The sequence below is a fragment of the Tauraco erythrolophus genome, chromosome 3 (genome assembly GCF_009769465.1).
Source record: "Tauraco erythrolophus isolate bTauEry1 chromosome 3, bTauEry1.pri, whole genome shotgun sequence".
Lineage (NCBI taxonomy): Eukaryota > Metazoa > Chordata > Aves > Musophagiformes > Musophagidae > Tauraco > Tauraco erythrolophus.
The window spans coordinates 12,202,895-12,221,708 of NC_141467.1; the positions used below are offsets into that span (position 1 = coordinate 12,202,895).

Sequence of the window (18,814 nt, forward strand, 5' to 3'; positions counted from 1 at the left end):
ACCTCCAAGCAGGGAGAACCATCATCCTCACTGTTATCCAGTTCCCCTTGCAGAGCACTGTACCTGTTATGTAAGGACAGCTGGGGGGGCAGGGGAATTGCCAGGCAGTTGTTGCACTTGCCACGCCGAGCAGGGACCTTGTGCCATCGTCCCCTAATTCCTCCATTCCCTGATCCCCTCTAACCTCTCCACTTCTTCTTTCAACTCTGCCACAACCAGATTATGAAAGTTGTCAATTTCCCTCTCACTTTCCCTAATTTTTCTTAACCTACTCACCTCCTCCCTGAGCTCCAACACTTCATCCTGGAGCTGCACCACCCGGTTTAGCAGGTCATCAACCTGCTCGCACCTCACACAGCCATCCTCAGGATTGCTCCCAGCTACCAGGGAAAAGCTATGACATTCCTCACAGCCTGTGACCTGAACACCAATATCCCTTCGAGTGGATGCAGAAAGCACAATTCTCCTTCTCCGGGAAGCCACCATGACTCCCTGATAAGGTGGACCACTTCAATCCCGTCCAACCAGCTGTAAGCAGCAGCAGTTGTCCCCTCATTAGGCAGGAACAATAGGCTTGCTGCCTCCTTCTCGGTGGGCAAGGACTAGTCGTCGTTGGCTATTGATAGCCCAGTGAGCCGCGGTTGTGCTGGCACTGCCCTGGCTCTCCCAGCAACCCGCCTACGCCTGCACCACCCCCAACATCGGCAGATCTGGTCCCGGCTAGAAAACGTTTCGAAAAATCCCCAGAAAAGAGCTTTTCTTCGGCTTTTTTTTTTTTTTTCTGCAGCAGCTCTCCCCAGCCTGTCTTAGCTGCTCTCATGCAGAATGAGAATGCATAAGCAAGAAGAGAACGGGTCCATGGTCATGGAATTTATTCTACTGGAATAAATATTTTAAAATAATTACATATTTACAATCTAGAATATAGTCATTTATATCAACAGCAGAAATAGCAAAAAACTGTAAAAGTGCACAAACTCTCTGTAAAGCAAATACTAATGTTAACAAATGAACTTAACTATTTCAGAAAAAATTGCAAGCCAATTTTATTCATAATAAAAGACAATATTTTAGGTGGTATTTTCTTTTGTCCATTTCAGTTTCATTTGTAAATAAATCCTGTGGGTTTTTTCCCTCTGGAAGTGACAGTTTAGATTGCTTTCTAAATTAAATGGTTCTAAAATGGTCATTTTCCAAATAGCGACACTGAAACGAGCAAAAATCTGGTACAGAACGTTTTGCTGCTGACTTGTGTGAAGTTAAATCTTTGTTTCTGAAGAAACCATCAATTCAACTCCTCACAGGATTAAGCAGATAAAAGCATGCACATGAATGCATATGTTTTATCCTCAAAAATATGTAAAAATGAATATACAAAGCCAGTGTTTGTACATTAGGGATATTATTTTGCCTCAGAGTATTTAATTGGTGACTCTTATATAAGACTATTAATGCAACAAAGGATAAATAGAAATTATATTCTGTGGATGGGGCAGAAGCCATAAGCTGCTCTAGAGAAATGAGAGGGATATGCCTGGTCATATTAAGCATAGCAGTTAAGAACGATCACTATGTAAACCTAATGTCTTAATGGCATTAGTAAGGTATTTTTTTAAAAGGTACAATGCAACTCAGGGACGTGTCTGTTACTCACCAAACTCCACCAAAAAAAGTTTAATTACATAAAAGAAATCTATTTATTTTAGGAAGTTATATGTTATTTTTTTACAGACACTTAAAGAAATCAGGCAAATAAATACATTTATGGAGAAAAAAACAGTTACTCTTGCACCAATTTTAAAAATAAGCCAGACAGTAAAATAATAATCACTGAACTAATCTGAACAAAGCCAAACAGGTAACAGTTCAGGTGCAGCTGATTTGGAGAAAGCAATGCAACTCAAAACCAGCTCTTGGTCAGCTTGAGTTCTAGTGCCATCTGCTGAAATAACAGTATTTTTCCCCTTGCAACCACAGCTAATATGCAATTTAATCCACTGCATTAGAGGGCAATATATGAAGAAAGGTCATAAAGATGATGTACTTCAGTAATCAAAGTGCACATCCAGAGTGCCATACACCGAACCTAGTAAACTGAGGACCTTCTCTTGAATGATGTCAACCTGCTCTGAAGGGCAATAGTCATCCAAACTTGATCTGCAACAACGGATTGTAAAAAGCATGAGAGAGTACAAACATCGCCACCATCGCCACATTTTATATTCTTGTAATGCTCTGAGTCTAGGCTGAAGCTACTTTCAAGCTGTGGTGAGTTCTGCCTCCCAGCTATCTCTTCAAAGCCTAGTGCTGTGTTTCTCCTCACTACTTGCAACCATAAGAGTTTGTCTGAAGTTGAACAGCAAGTCTGGAGTAGTGACCTATTCGTTCCTGCAATTCTACTCTCTTCCCGAGTCAGACACAGAACATGTTGCCAGGTAAAGGTCAGGAGAATGATCTAATTAAAGGACTGGTGGAAAGTTAAAATTGAAAAATTAAAATGCTACTAGTAAAATAGGTAGGAAAACTTAAAAAAAAAGCCTTCACAATCCCTGGGATATACATTATTTACAGTATCTATTAATGATGCAAGGAGATACTAGTGAAAAAAGCAAAGCTGACACTTCTTGGATGTTATATCTGTCAAAATCTATATAAATTATTCTGTATTTTCACTGCAGCAGACAATAATTCTGTGGTTACTAGGAAATACAGCTTGCTTTCATTATAGGTATTAGCCATGCTATTTCTTGTTGACAAAAAGAATTTCTTGTCAGTTTCTATTTCAGCTATTGTTGCCTGTCCTTTAAGGGCACACTTAGTACTTCCGAAGTGATTAAATTACAGTAATTTTTCAACAAATACACCGTGGTCTTCAAATTAAGTTGTCCCAGCACAGATCCCTGGTTCTCCCAGATCTCTGGCCACAAACTCCATCCTGTTCTCCCAAATTATTTCCTTACAGTCCTGGAAGCATAACCTTTACCCCATACAAAACGTTACTAAAGCTTTCTAGAATATAAATTTCTTTCAGCCTATTAGATGGAAATCACTTCATTCAGAAGTTTCACTGAAAATAGAAATCTTTTCTGTAGTACAATGAATCCTTGAACAAGGAAGGTGTGATTTCAGCCCACATAGGCTTGTCTAAGCTGGCTTTGCTCTAACTAGTACAAGTAATAAAAATAGTGGACATGCATGAACCTGTGACAGCTATCACTCTCAACATACAGAAGGCCTCATCACAGGCTTTATACAGCCTGTGCTGAAGCTCATTAAGTCATCATGTTTTCACTGCTTTTGAAATCTGTGCTAGCTACTCTAAAGCCCAGTAAAACTGGCCATCGAAGCAGAACATTCCCTTAGCTGTGTAGATATTGTCACCACCTTATGATCAATATTTTCAAACGTCAATTTTCACTATACTGTAAGGCTTCCACTCTAAGATAGAATTTAAGATGTGCCAACCAGTGCTATATTGATAGAATCATTTAGCTTCATAAGCACAGTCTGAGGTTTTAAAGTAAAAGTATCTACAGAGTCTTACCGAGCAACTGTCACAAGTGTGGGCTTAGGCATATCTTTTAATAGAATTTTAATAGACTGTATGAGGCCTTCGATCTCCTCTTCGGTGCTAACATGGTGGGGAAGCTCCATATAATCACAGGTCAGACCAGCCTGATGGACCTACATGTAAATTAAACAGAGATTTAATTTCTGCTGATGAATTATTGATAAGGCTTAGCTGTGTAAAAAGTCTCTAAGATACCATCTCTAGCCCAGTAGGTAACTTACACCTCTTCAGGCAGCAAGAGTTGTCCTCCCTCCCTCCTACTCGTTCTTTAAACAAAAAGAATAAAATTCTGGAGGTTGTATGGATTGTTTCATTATCTCCAGTACACTGTAACTCTCCTATAAATTCAGAGTATGCTGCAGCCCTTGAAGATGATAGGTCTGGTCTTTTACAAATAGGTACCTGAAGTTAAGTTCAAAGAACATCAACAGACCCTGGTGAAATGGGTCAGGAAGCAGCTTTCACAGTAAGCAGCCTGACACATCACAGTCCTGAAAGATTACATTAATGTCATCTAAATGCAGACCAGCAGAGTAGAATTTTAAAAGCTTTAAAAAGAAAAGCTGGCCTAAGTAACAAGACATTAAAAAAAAAAGAAAATTACCAAAATCTCACCAAGTCCTGAATCAAGAAGCAAGTCTGAAATGAAGCATGATCTTTTCCCTCCCTGTTGAAGCTATGCTGTTGTAATCTATCTACTTTCTGCTCTTTTACCTCATCACCTACCATTTCGTAGTCTGGGCTTTCCATTCTGGTTTTCAAACTATGAACTAGTTGAACAAGTGGCTTCATTCTGGAGTTAAAACAAAACCAAAAAAACCACAAAAGAAAAAAAAGAAAAAAAAAAAGAAGAAAGTAGAAGTCATCATGGCCTAGGATTTGAAAAAAAACTTTGTCCCTCTGTGTCATCTTGCACCTGAGAAAAATTGAAATAATCAATACTATTGTACTGTTTCACCAGGTCTTTCTTAGCACACCCCTGTACTCATACCTGCCTCCAGCAAGACCTCTTTGCATGTCTTTTGGGGCAGACCCGGAGAGAAGCTGTTGTAGCTTAAAGTTGTATGAAATCGATAGAAAATCCTTGTGGTCACTGTTATACAGATCTGTGTACAGTAACTGCTGCATTTGATGGAGAAAATAAATGATTTTCCTATCAAGAGACAGCTCAGACTTTTGCTGTTTCTTTTCAGCTGAAAACATTAGTTTAAAAGCATATCAAGTTCTGCTGAGATGTTTTGTGGACACTGTCGCTCCAGTAGAGCCTTTCATTCCCTTCCATTTTTCCACAGAATGCAGAGCCTTCGGGAGCACCAAGTGTTTCTCCATATCATTCACAGTTTGTTGCTTTTTTGAGAGGTTTGCTTCACACAGATTACTGAATTTTTAGTCACCGTATCTCCCCCCCTCCACAGGAAACAGAACTTGCATGAAGTTGTACAAGGCTGATCTTGGAAGGCTTACCATGGCCCTGAAGACAGCAGGCTGCCTTTTCTTTTCTTTTGTCTGAATCTTTCTCTTCTAGAGCTAAAAGAAACATGGTAGCCTTGCATAGATTCTATCCAGCTTCTCTCCTTTTCTGTTAGCAAAGTGCTGGGCTAATCAGTTCTCAAACTACTGTTTGCATTTTAAGCCACTTAGAAATCTCCTACCCAGGACACGAAGCCCACTTCTGTAGAGTGTCTTCATCATCACTATCACATAAATCTGCAAAAGCTGCTTCCAGATCTTCTAGCTGATGAACACGGTTTTCAACACAATCCAGCAAGTCCTCCTTTAAATAAGCATATATAAAAGTACGTCAGGAAAAAAAGAGGTAAGAATGTCATGGCTTACCCTATGATTTAAATTCTGAAATGATTGATCTACTGAAAACAGGGAATCAGAAGGAACTGATTACTAAAGAACATCTTTTCAAGATGATCAGGATGAATGCCTGCAGAAGCTGGTATACCTTCAGAATAAATCACCTCTCTGCTCTGTCTTTCCCACAAGAAATAAAAAAAAAAAGCCACATCTACATGCTGGTAGGATAAGAAACTGTTTATGACTAATTGTTGGATTTGTTTCTATAGCACTGAAATTCTGAGATGAGTACAAGCTTTACATTTTAATAACAAAAAGATAATTTAATTTTATAAGTTGAAAAAAAAATAATGCCTAAATCAAATGTATTTTCAGAAAAACAAAACAAAACTGGCCATTTGATGCTTTGAGGTTGTTTCAACTTTGCGTGCCTGAAAAAACACAGAATTAATTTAAAATGTCAGTTATTGCTCTGATCCTGCAAAGGTTTATGCCTTTTTTTAAAAAGGTCAGAACACATAAAGAGGCAATCTTCTTGGAGCGATGCTGCATACATGAACACAGTTTTGCATGCAATCATTTGCAGAAAGAGATCCTAAATAACATCTAAAATGAAAAGCAATGCTTGGCATATTTGGTATTAAAAATGCGCAGTGCAGTGATGTGTGAAGGAAAATTATTAAAAAGCACATTGGAATAGATGGGTAACAATTAAGAACATAAGAATTCCCTGTTAAGATTCTGAAGGCTGTATCATATAACAGATGCTGCTTCTTTTGGCCAATGATGTCAACTTTGGGCTAATTTTTAAGAGGAGCCAAGAGTATCAACCATTCATGAAGTACAGGTTTAGGATCCTATCCTGGGGTATGAATAAGATACTTTTCCAAGCAGCATCACCAACTAACCTTAAAGACACATCCGATCCCTCTCTATACTACTTAAAAACCAGGACCAAACAAAAAACCCCCAAGCAACACCCTACTATCTTGTAGTATGATAGAAATGTACATCTAACCATACTCTGGAACTACAAAGATGATTTTAAGAGACCAGACTTCTAAGATATTTTCTGAAACTTCGAAAAACATGAAGTTCACTAGTTTTTTACCTTCAAATTCTTTAAATTGACTGTTTCACTATAAAACCATCCATGAATCTGGTCTTGCCTTTTTCAGTTCTATACCTGCTCATTACTCACAGTCTGCTCACCATTTCAGATGCCTCCTATAACTTTTTGGCTTTTGTAAATAACTTATGCCCTGAAATTATATTTGGAACTTAAATCATAAGCATTTGCCCCTTTCACATTTAACTAACTTTTAAATAGGTAACTGTTTCAATTGCTGACTGACTGATTAAGAATCTTAAAAATCAATCTGACAATCTTCCACATATCTCCATTTCTTTATACACACATAGTAATTAGGAGTCATTAATCTGTGATAATTATATGTGTTCAATCTCTCTGTAACAGTGTTCAGATGAGATTACAAAAGCAAAGATAAGATCTTGTTTAGAAATTACTTGGTGTAATGAACATTAATGTGGCTGTCTCCATGGTTTGGGCTCAGGGCTGAATGACTATTTTGGCAGCTACAGCAGGCTTACATTTCCATAATTCAGAAGCATACAATGCATACCATGAAAAGTATATTACAGCAGTATAATACTGGCTTTTCCACATCTAAATAAATAGGTAAAATATCAGTCAGGCACTGAGCACAGCTCTGACTGTCAAGGAAGAGCAACTAAAGCAAGAAAGAGGAAAGCCTGGAGGTAAGGAAAAAACCCCAACAACTTACAAAGAAACCAACCCAAACAAAGAAAATCCCAAAGCCCCATTAAGCCATAAAAAGAACAAGATTGCACATGACTTACTATGTTTTAATTTCTTCCTTGTCAATTACCACTTGTTTACAGAAATTAATTTTCACAGTAATGCTAAATATTTATCAGATCACATGTTTAACCAAAATGTTTAATAGGAAGGAACTCCTCAGATGCTGCTGATTAGCATTCAGCATGCTGCATAGCTTAATTGGAAACCACTTCATTAAGCACCTTTCATAGGTTCCTTCCTTGTTGTAAGAGTTAATCAAAAGAATAATTCCCTCATATGTCCCACAAGGAAATACCATACCTCTGTTGCATTTCTATGAGGCTTCTTGAAATTGTACAACTCTTGCAAAAGCTTATATTCTGCCTTTGAAAAAGAAAAAAAAGAGGCAAAAAATTAGGCTCTTCAAATGAGAAATGAAATCCTCAAAGACCTCCTCAGTTTTTTTTGACCATTCCTCTACTCTAGCACTGCAGAGAGCTCTCTATAAATGCAGATAAGGAAGAGGCTGTGAGACTTGAGAAAGTAATACCTCATGGCCTCAGTGGACAGGTAAAGGCTTCAGGCTGGTTGGCCAAGTTCACAAGTAAACTATTACAGGGGTTTGTCAGCCCTACTCCTTGTTATTCAAGTTTAACTAACTAAGGATAAAGAGATCTCATTATTTATGAAACGGCATTCAAAAGGTGAACACTTATTAATTTTTCAGGAGTAGAGGGAGAAAGAAAGGGTAGACGAGTCAATTTTTACAGAAATACAAAGCACCTTTAGGGTAATGTTTTGGATTTTAGACTTTTTTGGTGAGAAGACACTACTCTTCTGTACTGGTGAACCATGTTTGCTTTTTAGCTTTTCCCTGTATTCTTAAATTTCAAGTGTTAACTTGTGAAAAATCTTCGGATAGAATTATTGTAATCTACAATAGAGGAAACCTAGTTAAGAAATACTAACTGCAAATGAAATGGTTATCTCAAAAAAGGCACACTGGGTGCTCTGCACAAGTCCACCTTCAAAAGTTCTTCCTAGAGCTGAGAACCTATCATAGCACAAACCCCAAAAAAACACTCAAGAAACAAAATAAAAAAAAACCACAATCACACCACCAACCTCCAATAAAAACAATCAAATAATAAACCCCCAAAACTCCTCCATTATCTTATTCATAGAATCATAGAATGGTTAGGGTTGGAAGTGACCTTAAAGATCATCTAGTTCCAACCCCCCTGCCATGGGCAGGGAAACCCTCCACTACACCAGGCTGCCCAAAGCCTCATCCAACCTGGCCTTGAACACTGCCAGGGATGGGGCATCCACAACTTCTCCGGGCAACCTGTTCCACTGCCTCACAACCCTCAATGTAAAAAATTTCTTCCTTATATCTAATCAAAATCTCCCCTCTTTCAGTTTAAATCCATTGCCCCTTGTCCTATCACTACACACCCTTGTAAAAAGGCCCTCTCCAGCTTTCCTGTAGGCCCCCTTTAGGTACTGGAAAGCTGCTATAAGATCACCCCGGAGCCTTCTCTTCTCCAGGCTGAACAGCCCCAACTCTCTCAGCCTGTCTTCATAGCAGAGGTGTTCCAGCCCTCGGATCATTTTCGTGGCCCTCCTCTGGACTCACTCCAGTAGCTCCATGTCCTTCTTATGTTGGGGACTCCAGAGCTGAACACAGTATTCCAGGTGGGGTCTCAGGAGAGCTGAGTAGAGGGGCAGAATCACTTCCCTCGATCTGCTGGCCAGATTGATATTGATATATCAAAATTGTATTCTTTTGATACAGCCCAGGACACGATTTGCTTTCTGGGCTGCCAGTGCACATTGCTGGCTCATGTTGAGCTTCTCATCCACCAGCACTCCCAAGTCCTTTTCCTCAGGGCTGCTCTCGATCCATTCTCCGCCCAGCCTGTACTTGTGCTTGGGATTACCCCGACCCACGTGTAGGACCTTGCACTTGGCCTTGTTGAACTTCATGAGGTTCTCACAGACCCACCTCTCCAGCCTGTCAAGGTCCCTCTGGATGGCACCCCTTCCCTCCAGCGTGTCCACAACACCACACAACTTGGTGTCATCTGCAAACTTGCTGAGGGTGCACTCAACCCCACTGTCCATGTCTCCAACAAAGATGTTAAATAGCACTGGTCCCAGTACCGACCCCTGAGGAACACCACTCGTCACTGGTCTCCACGTGGACATTGAACCGTTGACCACAACTCTTTGAGTGTGACCATCCAGCCAATTCCTTATCCACCGAGTGGTCCATCCATCAAAACCATGTCTTTCCAGTTTAGAGACAAGGATGTCGTGTGGGACAGTATCAAATATCAGAACATATTTTACCTAAGAGAGGTATTGCATTTTATTCTTATATGGCAAGACCCCCACGGTGCTTTCCGTGCAAAGGCTGTACGCTTCTCTCTGTGATTCAGAACAGCTGGCATTGCACATTGTCTGAAGATACTGTGATCATACATACTGAATGTTAGAAGCTAACAGAGGTCAGGGACACTATATTCACTTCTTTACAGTGAACAAGAAAGCAGTAGTCTAGCTGAAACTCAAAGATGTCAGATGTTCTCCAGCACAGGCTGAAGTTAAAACAGTCTTAAAGAGAGATTTAAATGTTAAAGACAATTAGGCTATTGCAGAAGAATTTGTAAACCCAAATGCCACGGCGAATTTTCAGAGCAGATTAGTTAGTTCCTAAAAATCCTGTTCACATCAAAAAAATCTGCTAACTGCTTTGCACCTTCAAGGATCTACATATTTATGACTCTATAGAGGTGAGCTACCTTTGCTGTGCAGGCAAGTTGTAAATGGAATACAAGGCAGAGTCTTCAGCTCAGAGCCATGGCGTCAGAGACAACACCTGCTTGCTGACCCTTATACTCAGCAGTCCAGACAAAGGAAATGAGAGTAACAGTCTCTCATCAGGAGAAGTTACCACTCTTTGGGGGTAAAAAATTACACAATCTGTCATCTGTCCCTGACGAACCTTGTTGTGGGTATTCGGAACAGTACTTCTGGAAACCCAAGCATAGCTTTTATGTCCCAAGCAAAAAGCAGAAGTGAACCATACACTCTTGAGCTTGAATGTGCGCTCAATACCTCTTTCAAATACAAGGATCTAACCCTATTAAGTTGCTGTACTTCTTTGGAGCATACACTCCCTTACAATGTATCTCCTTCAAATATTACCATGATTCATTAATCATGATCTGCTAATTTAGCTTAAAGTTTCTCCATAGATGTAAATGCTAGGACTCTTTTGTGAATGGTTAAGAGGCCTCTCGATTGTCATGCTTACCTGTGTGTACATTTCTTTGAATGGATTTTTAACTGAAAAAAAGTCTAAGTCTATGTCTAAAACATACGCGTCCCCTTTCTGCAACACTTGGCAGACATCTTCAACAACTTCCCTTATTGGGCATTCGCTGTTTCTGAGAGTGCTTGAAGCTGAACACTCTGACAATGTTTCTGCCTTGTTCAGTGCGCTTGCATTTTGTACTTCCTTCTTCTTCAGACTTGGGGTGCTGTGATCAAGGTCACCAGGAGCCACTGATGAAGAGGCAGAAGCAGTGCTTGCTATGTCATCTGTAGCTAGCTTCAGTCTCTTAGCAGACGCTACTTTGCCATTTTCTTCCTGCCTGCTTGATGCTTCAGTAGGATTGATGAGAACGACATGTAAATTTAAAGGCTTCTGGTTTTCTAGCTGATCAGCAGGGACATAAAGACCATCACTTAAAAAGTAATGATCTGTACCCGTAACCCTACAATTGACAATAACTCACAGTTAATATACATCTTTGCAAAGAGCTTAGGAAAAAGCATGTACACTTAAGGGATTCTGAGAAGAATGAATACATGATTGATGGGTAACAAAAGCAATAAAACTGTGTACCCAAACTTATTTATTTTAATCTTCAGGTTTTTAAATTGAAGTTTTTTATACTTCTTTATTGCTGAATCAATATATTAAAATTCAGCCTATATTTCTTATGACAGCCTTATAAGGTTTTTAATGGATCTGAAAAAGATTCTACATTATGCACTAATAAGATTAATTTGCCATTGAATTTCATTTTAAGGACAACATTCAGAATTTAACAAGATATTGTCAATATTATGGCATGCAAGACTGCAAAGCTATGGATATTTTGTCTTGGATTGCCTATTTTTTAAGGAAAATTCTGTTAGTTGTGTTTGAGAATTGCCATGAAACCCATGTATATTGATTTAGTAAAAGTATAACATTATAAATTAATAGGTAGCATTAACTTTTTTTTACCACCGATACAGATTCCCTTTTCTAAGTGGGGGAAAGCAGATAGCTCGAGGATGAATAGCTACATATCAATGGAATCCATTTAATTAAAAACAAACAAACCCCAATGCTAAAAGCTTTGCTTACAGTGAAAATTTAAAGAATATTATTTTCAAGCCATATTTCACTACATTAAACCTTAAGCCTCATAAGTTCAGATTAAAAAACAAGCTTAACAAGTGTGAACTTCTGCTCACTTGTGTTAAGGCCTCATTTTATTACAAGGTATCATCATCAATCAACCACAAAGACAAATAATTTCATGAGCAGCAGAAATTTGAAGCTCAGCTCCCCCATGTCTTGTGGCTGGATTATCCTAAGCCTGCTAAGGCGAGAGCCTGGATCACTTCATCTTGTCGATGGGGCATTCACGGGGCCTCTTTTCAAAAATTGTCCCGTGTTCAACATGAGCTCATGCTACATACAGCCCTTCCCTTAGTGGGACACTAACTAGGGTAACTATTGCCTATCCAGCCACCTGTTATCAACAAAAGTTTTAGGAAGTTCACATTTCTGAAGATTCTTTCCCTTTCTTCTTTCATTATTTTTGTAAGTCTAAAACCTGAAGAAAAGACCTGACCATCTTCAAAAAGCAGCTTGAAATGTTGTTTTCAAGTTTGCTAAGGCAACCAGAGGATCTGTGGGAGACCTATTCAGCCATCATGAAGTATTTCTGTATATGTGCTAGTTCTCATGGTTAAATGTAACTGAAAGCATTAGTTTTTGTCTTATTTTTTAGGTTTACTTCAGGCCTTAGATTCAGAATTGTAAAGCTGTGTTTTTAGATGGCAAAACAAAGCATTTCTCTGCTGTCTTCTGTTAAACTTGTTTCAAAAGATTTATTCTGATACGCTGGCAAGAGACATGACTTGTAAACGTCCATTCAAGCTGTGCAAAATCACAACACAGTGAATATGGTGAATGTGAAATTGTCATTGACTGCATCCCGCAGAATTATGAGGGGCTGTAATCCTTGAATCATACAATGATTAAGTTTGTAAGGGACATCTGGAAGTCTCTTGTCAAGCATCTGATTGAAGTAGAACTAACTTCAAAGCTAGATGAGGCTGCCCAGGGCCTTGTCCAGCTAAGTTTTGACTTGATGCAAGCATAGAAAATTCTCTGTCTGCTTGTTTACCTGTTTCAGTGCTTAACTGGTAGATTAACTTAAAAAAAACCAACAAAAACTGAAAAAAAACCAACCAAAAACAACAGATGAGAAAAACAGAATCATCAAGGGAAAGGAAGAGTTTTCTCCTTTTATTCAGCACCAGTGAGGTCACATTTGACATACTCTACCCAAGTTTGGGCCTCCAGGACAAGAGAGAGAACAACAAACTGAATAAGGGCCATGAAGGTGATTAGAGGGCTGGAGCATGACAGGGAAGCTGAGGAAACCGGGCTTGTTTTGTCCTGATAAGGGAGGACTGAAGAGGATCTAACTGCTGCCCTCTGTTACTCAAATCCTCTGTTAAAAATTACAGCTTTCCGAGACCTTGACTTTAATGAAGAGAACTGTTTAAAACTTGGGTAGCTGAAATGAAATGTGAATAGCTAGAATTACTTTAAAAAAAAAAGAATTTAAGGTACAATTTTAACTGTACCCACTCACACAAATAGTCACATTAGGTCCTAGGGAACTCACAAATGCGTATTAAAATTTTCATCTTTATCCAAGAATACAAAAAAAACACCCATGAAAAGATACAGAGATAGCATTTATATTATTAGCATATAACAACAGACAATTTACCTGATTGTAGTTGTTGATCTGTCTTTCCCAATTAAAAAATGGTGCTTTCCTTCTGAGATCTGCTGAGCCCAAGGTGGGTGAAGCCATACTACTTGAGAAATATGACCAGCATAAACAGCAGGCATAATCCAGTTCTCAATACTTAATTCACTGTAATGAACGGAGAAAGACTGGCAATAATACTGTTACTTTCCCTTTTAAGTAAAACGTGGCCAAGAACACAACAAACATCTTCCACATCTTGAAAATCCCCCATGCAAATCATCTGAAATTAGTACTCTGTGGGTTCACATCATTAAACAAACAAAAAGAGGGAAATCTTTATTCATAAGACAAACCAAAAATGTCTACAGTAGAATTTAAAAAGTTAGAGGATTATAGAGTGCAATCAGCTTCACTCTTAGTATGGCACTTTGATTATAAACTACATAGATTTGTTGTCCTTTTTCTCTTGATACATCACACAGAGGAAAGTACAAGGAGCATCATCAACACTCTTCTAAATAACTTTAAACTGACCTCAAAGAAGTATTTTACTGCAAACTGCTCTAAGTAAATTTTAAATATAATCTCAGTAACTCAAGTGAGTTAGCCAGCACCTACAGAATAGCAACCTCCCTGATTGTCAACACCCTATTTTTTTAGGTGTATCATATAGCCCATAAAACTTCTTACTCATTCAACAAAGAAAAAATATTGACTACGGTTAGCATGATACAATTACTTACATAACAACTACATCATATTGTCATCGCTGTAAATCACCATAACACTGAAGCAATTGATACTTATTTTAAAACTGGAAAAGAAAGACAATAGCAAAGATCACTCTGCGGCTTGTGTGCTGAGCTTATGTGGTGACGTTTTGGTAACAGGGGAGAGGCTACAGCAATTGCTCCTGTGAGAAGCTGCTAGAAGCTTCCCTGGCTCCAAGTCAGACCCATCTCTGTCCAGGGCCGAGCCAATCAGCGACTCTGTGAATAACATAGAAGGGACAAAGAAACCTGTGCCACGCCGGATCTGCCGTAAAGAGTTGGGGGAGGCAGGGGGGCACCTGGCTGTACTGCCACCACTCAACATGTGGCAGTCGTGGCTTGGAGAGCTCCTAACCGCCCGCTGAGCAGAGCTCATCCTGCCAGGACCGTCTAGGTTCATCAGGCCAGACGTGTCCAGCACAGCTGCATCGGAGAAAAGGCTGAGACATGACAGAAACGGCTACACAGACACCAGGTCAGTGAAGATGGAGCGAGAGGAGGTGTGCCAGAGCTGAGGTTCCCCTGCAGCCCGTGGTGAGATGGCAGGCGACCCCTCTGCAGCCCACAGAGATTAATAGTGGCTGTGCCCAAAGGTGTTTGTAGGGGACTGTCTCCCGTGGGAGTGGACCCCATGCTGCTGGAGACTGATGGTGGAGCAGAGATGCATCTGCAGCCTGTGGAGGACTCTATGCTGGAGCAGGTAGCTGCACCCTAAAAACATGTGACTCTGTGGGAAAGCCCATGCTGCAGCAGTCTGATGGGTAAAGATTGCATCCTGCAGGAAGGACTCATGTTGGAGGAGTTTGTGGAGAACTGTCTCCTGTCGGAAAGGACCCCACGTTGGAGCAGGGGAAGAGTGTGAGGAGTCCTCCCACTGAGGAGGAAGGAGCGGCAGAAACAGCATGTGACAAACAGACTGCAACGCCCATTCCCAGTCCTCCTGTGCTGCCAGAGGGAAGAGGTAAAGGTGGAAAGAGGGGAGGGGTGGGGGGAAGGTGTTTTGAAGATCTGGCCTTGTTTCCCATTATCTTCTCTGATGTTACTGTTAAGGAATCAAATAGATTTGTCTCCAAGTCGAGTCTGTTTTGCCTGTGACCATAATTGGTGAGTGATCCCTCCCTGTCCTTGTCTTGACTCTTGAGCCTTTTGTTACATTTTTCTCCTTTCCATCTCACCAGGAGAGAGGAGTGAGTGAGTGGCTGTGTGGTGCTTAGTTGTCAGTTGGGCTAAACCCCAACAGCTCGTTACCTACCGAAAAGGTTGGGGGAAAATATTGGTCTTAATGATCTCACCAGGAAAATCTTGTTCAATTTTCACATATTCCCCATGTCAACACAGGAGATGTTATTTCAATCTCAAAGTCAATTTTTCATCATGAAGAAAGAAAGGTTGTTTTAAAACCATAGCTCTTCAGACATAAAGCATCCACTCAGGGTGCTGTCCTGTTACTCAGAGGAACTACTAATTAGCCTAATAATAAATTTACTTTGTTTAGTTTTTCAGTAGTATATCATTTAAGTCTTAAATGGCTTGATATGTGACTTAAATATTTGACCATGTTCAAAAAATACAAACAAGTTTTTCGTTTAAAAAAAATAAGTTTTCAGCAAAAGTGACTAGATAGAAGGTACAACTTGAGGCTGACTTACCCCTCTTTTGTTCATACGTCCTACACAGTCATACCAATATTCACTGTAATCAAAGGCAGCAGGAAGTAGACTTAAAGCCTTCTGATGCAGTATCCAGGACTTACCTAAAAAGAGCTTCTTTGTCAAATACAGTGTCTGCAGGCATATTCACAGGAATAAGAAGGTCTGGATGGGAATCAAGGTGAACAAAGCTGATATTACTGGCAGGAAGATGCTTTGAACCAATCGCACGATAGATAAAAGGCAGCACCTACATGAACACGAATAAAAATATTTCCATTGTAACCAGTGAGCTGAAAAATGCAATGCTTTTAACAGTAAAAACACTAGTCCTACACTTACTCCTTTAGAATTTGGGTTAGAGGGAGAAGGAGATGGAAACAGTACAAAGGAGAAACAACTCCAGCAGCAAGACAGCTCATGAACTGCAATCATTATGAGCCCAGAAGTTCCAGGCATGAAAAAACTGCTGAAGAACCACAGCTCTACTCCCTCTTTCCTTCTTTATAGGAAGTCTTGTTTGCTGTTCTTCTCACTGATCATTCAACTCAATTCCTAGTTTATTTCATTTACAACTGAACCCCAGGAATGCCTTTCCTCTTCTGCAGAACATTGCCCCTGCATTGCCTTCTCTGTGCTATAAAGCTTCTTCACTACACATGGGTGCTGAGGTGATAAAAACATCTCATTAATTGTTTTATAAGTTAACCGAGAGTGAAAACTGACCCACCATCATTTAAACTGTAACTGATCTTTTAACCTACTCCCCTTGGAGAAAGGGCATAATTCCTAATCCCTATATGATTTAGTGGTTGCAATAAAGAGACTACCTTTCTTAACTGCCCAACCATAACCCCCGCTGAAGGTTTTCACTCAAAGGTAGGATAAAACAAGAGATGAGGTAACTCATCAATTTATAGTGTAGTAAACCACTGAAGTGTAATAACCTAGGGTGGTAAAATGAGAAAACTGATGGCTGATTCATGATACCTCTTACACTGAACATGGAGTCCCTCCCACAGTTACAGGACAATAACTGGCTTAGCTGCCAGAAGAAATCCACCAAGGACTGTGAATCACAGCCCTATTACATAGGGAATGTGAAGACTGTCAAAGGACAGGGCAACAAAAACTACACGATCTCTACACCGCAACAGAAACCGACGGAATTTTTTGGCATAAAACTCATTAAAATGACAAATCCTGTGTACAGCATCGGCATAACCATAAAATATGACTGACAGCTAAAATTTCTACTGTATTCCATCTATCTAGTAATAAATTCCTCAGTTTACCCACTACATATGCAGTTATACATATACTACTGTAATAGTAGATAAAACAAATAGTAGATAAAACAAAGTTAAAAATAGCAAGGGTTTCCTGATCCATGACTTTCATTTCTTTGGAAAAAAGAAGTCACTTGGCCTACCTAACAACAACCTACAATCTTTACAATTAAAGTTAAAGTTTCATCTCAGGTAAATGTGACTACAAACTGTGAGATTAGGAGAGGATGAAGTCCCAAGTGACTAGAATCCCTAACCTTGCAAATTCTCCTGCTTTGGATTAACAACAAAATTTCCTTTACACCAGCTGCTATTATTAATCAAAGTAAGATGCATCTAGCGACACCTTGCACTAGGGGAACATCAGTGTCAGCAAAGGGCCATATAAAGTTTCTGTGAAGTTCTTACATGTTGGGATGAAAGGTCTACCTTTATGCAAGGTAGACCAACGCACATACACTCACATACTGAAAACACTGTTTTTTTTTCATATTTTCATATTTAGTATGAATATTTATTATGTTACATATTTTCATATTTAGTATGAATAGACTTTTAAGTCAACTGAAAACAGAAGTATAGAGAGTAAAACAAAGATGAATCATTAATAGTCATTATCTCAGTACTCTTATCACAGTGACACTCTTAGTCCTTGTTTACCATGGAAAACCAGCTATCATAGCATCATATATATCAGTGAGCCTCAGCAAAAATCACCTGTGTTAAACTATTTACTTACAAGTTCAGAACATTATTTTCTTTAATAAGCTTTACTACACTAAAATTTTCTGTTTGCAAGACACTGATAGTGTTAATATTTCTCAATTTTATCTCCACAAGGTCTTCATATCCCCAGCAATCCTCACTAAATCCGTGAGATTCTGCACCACGTGGGTAAAGAAACTGTTTACTTAGTCCTAAGGCCTCAGTTTACGCTACTATAGACAAACCATATGGGAAACCAGAAAAAGCAGCTCAAAAGCAGTTCCTTCTTCATTCACTTGTTTAATTACTTAACTAAAAAAGGAAAGTTCCAAATGTAATATTTCTTATCAAGTGGCAGTCATTCTACTTGTTCGGATGTGATTATTTTTACCAATTTGCTGTCGACACGTCATACACTGTGTAGGGTTGAGCTTCCAAGTACTGCACTGATACCTATCTAATTCTAAGAGCAGTGTAATGCAGGTATTATTTCCTTTTAACTGTAGCAACTATGACCCAAAGAAAAAAAAAAAAGAAAAAAAAAGACAGCAATAATTGTTTAAAAAGATGCCAGAATCCGATCATGGCATTAATTAACCTGAATCACTGAATCAAGAAGGAAATACAGGTCACCTGAGCACTGAACTTCAGGTATGTTTCATTAGTGAAGGAGAACGCAGGTTCTAGGTCTGTGCATGGCTGTGGAGGCGGGTATTATTCTTAAGGAAGCGCTCGGAGCGGGGAGACGCCGGTTACATTGCGGGAAGGTGCATCCTGCCAGGAGGCCGCTGCCAACTGCGTAGGGGACCCAGCGGGCACCTTCCTTCGCTTCCACCTACCAGACTAAGCCTCCGCACCGTGGGGAAAGGAACGAACAAAGGAAGCTGCTCCTCACGCACTACCCGAGAGACTCCCCGTTCCGCCGCCCGGCCCAGCTCAGCCCCGCCGCCCAGCGCCGGGCACTCACGTCCTGGTGGTCCTCCACCACCCACACCGGCAGCGCTGGGTAGGCCCGCAGGCAGCCCTCGCGGGGCCGAGCCTCGCTGCCGGCCGCTGGGCCGTTCATGCCGCGGCGGCCGCAAGGTGAAGCCCGGCAGCGCGGCCTGGCCTCCCTCCTTCAAGGCG

General features: G+C 40.0%; 1 protein-coding gene across 1 annotated transcript; it reads right to left on the reverse strand.

The window, feature by feature from the left end:
* Positions 1-952: 952 nt before the first annotated feature.
* On the reverse strand, positions 953-18,755 carry C3H5orf22 (chromosome 3 C5orf22 homolog). The gene is made up of 9 exons (XM_086608920.1): positions 18,657-18,755; positions 15,800-15,945; positions 13,292-13,441; positions 10,522-10,984; positions 7,521-7,583; positions 5,224-5,345; positions 4,298-4,364; positions 3,545-3,684; positions 953-2,157 (listed from the first exon to the last, which is right to left on the reverse strand). The coding sequence occupies exons 1-9, from the start codon at positions 18,753-18,755 to the stop codon at positions 2,046-2,048; spliced, it is 1,362 nt and encodes a 453-aa protein (XP_086465046.1). The 3' UTR covers positions 953-2,045.
* Positions 18,756-18,814: the final 59 nt, after the last annotated feature.

Coding starts and splice junctions, on each gene's coding strand:
- C3H5orf22 (XM_086608920.1), bottom strand. CDS start 18,755: ATGAACGGCCCAGCGGCCGGCAGCGAGGCTCGGCCCCGCGAGGGCTGC. Junction 15,946..18,656: donor TGGTGGAGGACCACCAGGAC/GTGAGTGCCCGG, acceptor GTGTTCATGTAG/GTGCTGCCTTTTATCTATCG. Junction 5,346..7,520: donor CTCATAGAAATGCAACAGAG/GTATGGTATTTC, acceptor GCTTATTTAAAG/GAGGACTTGCTGGATTGTGT.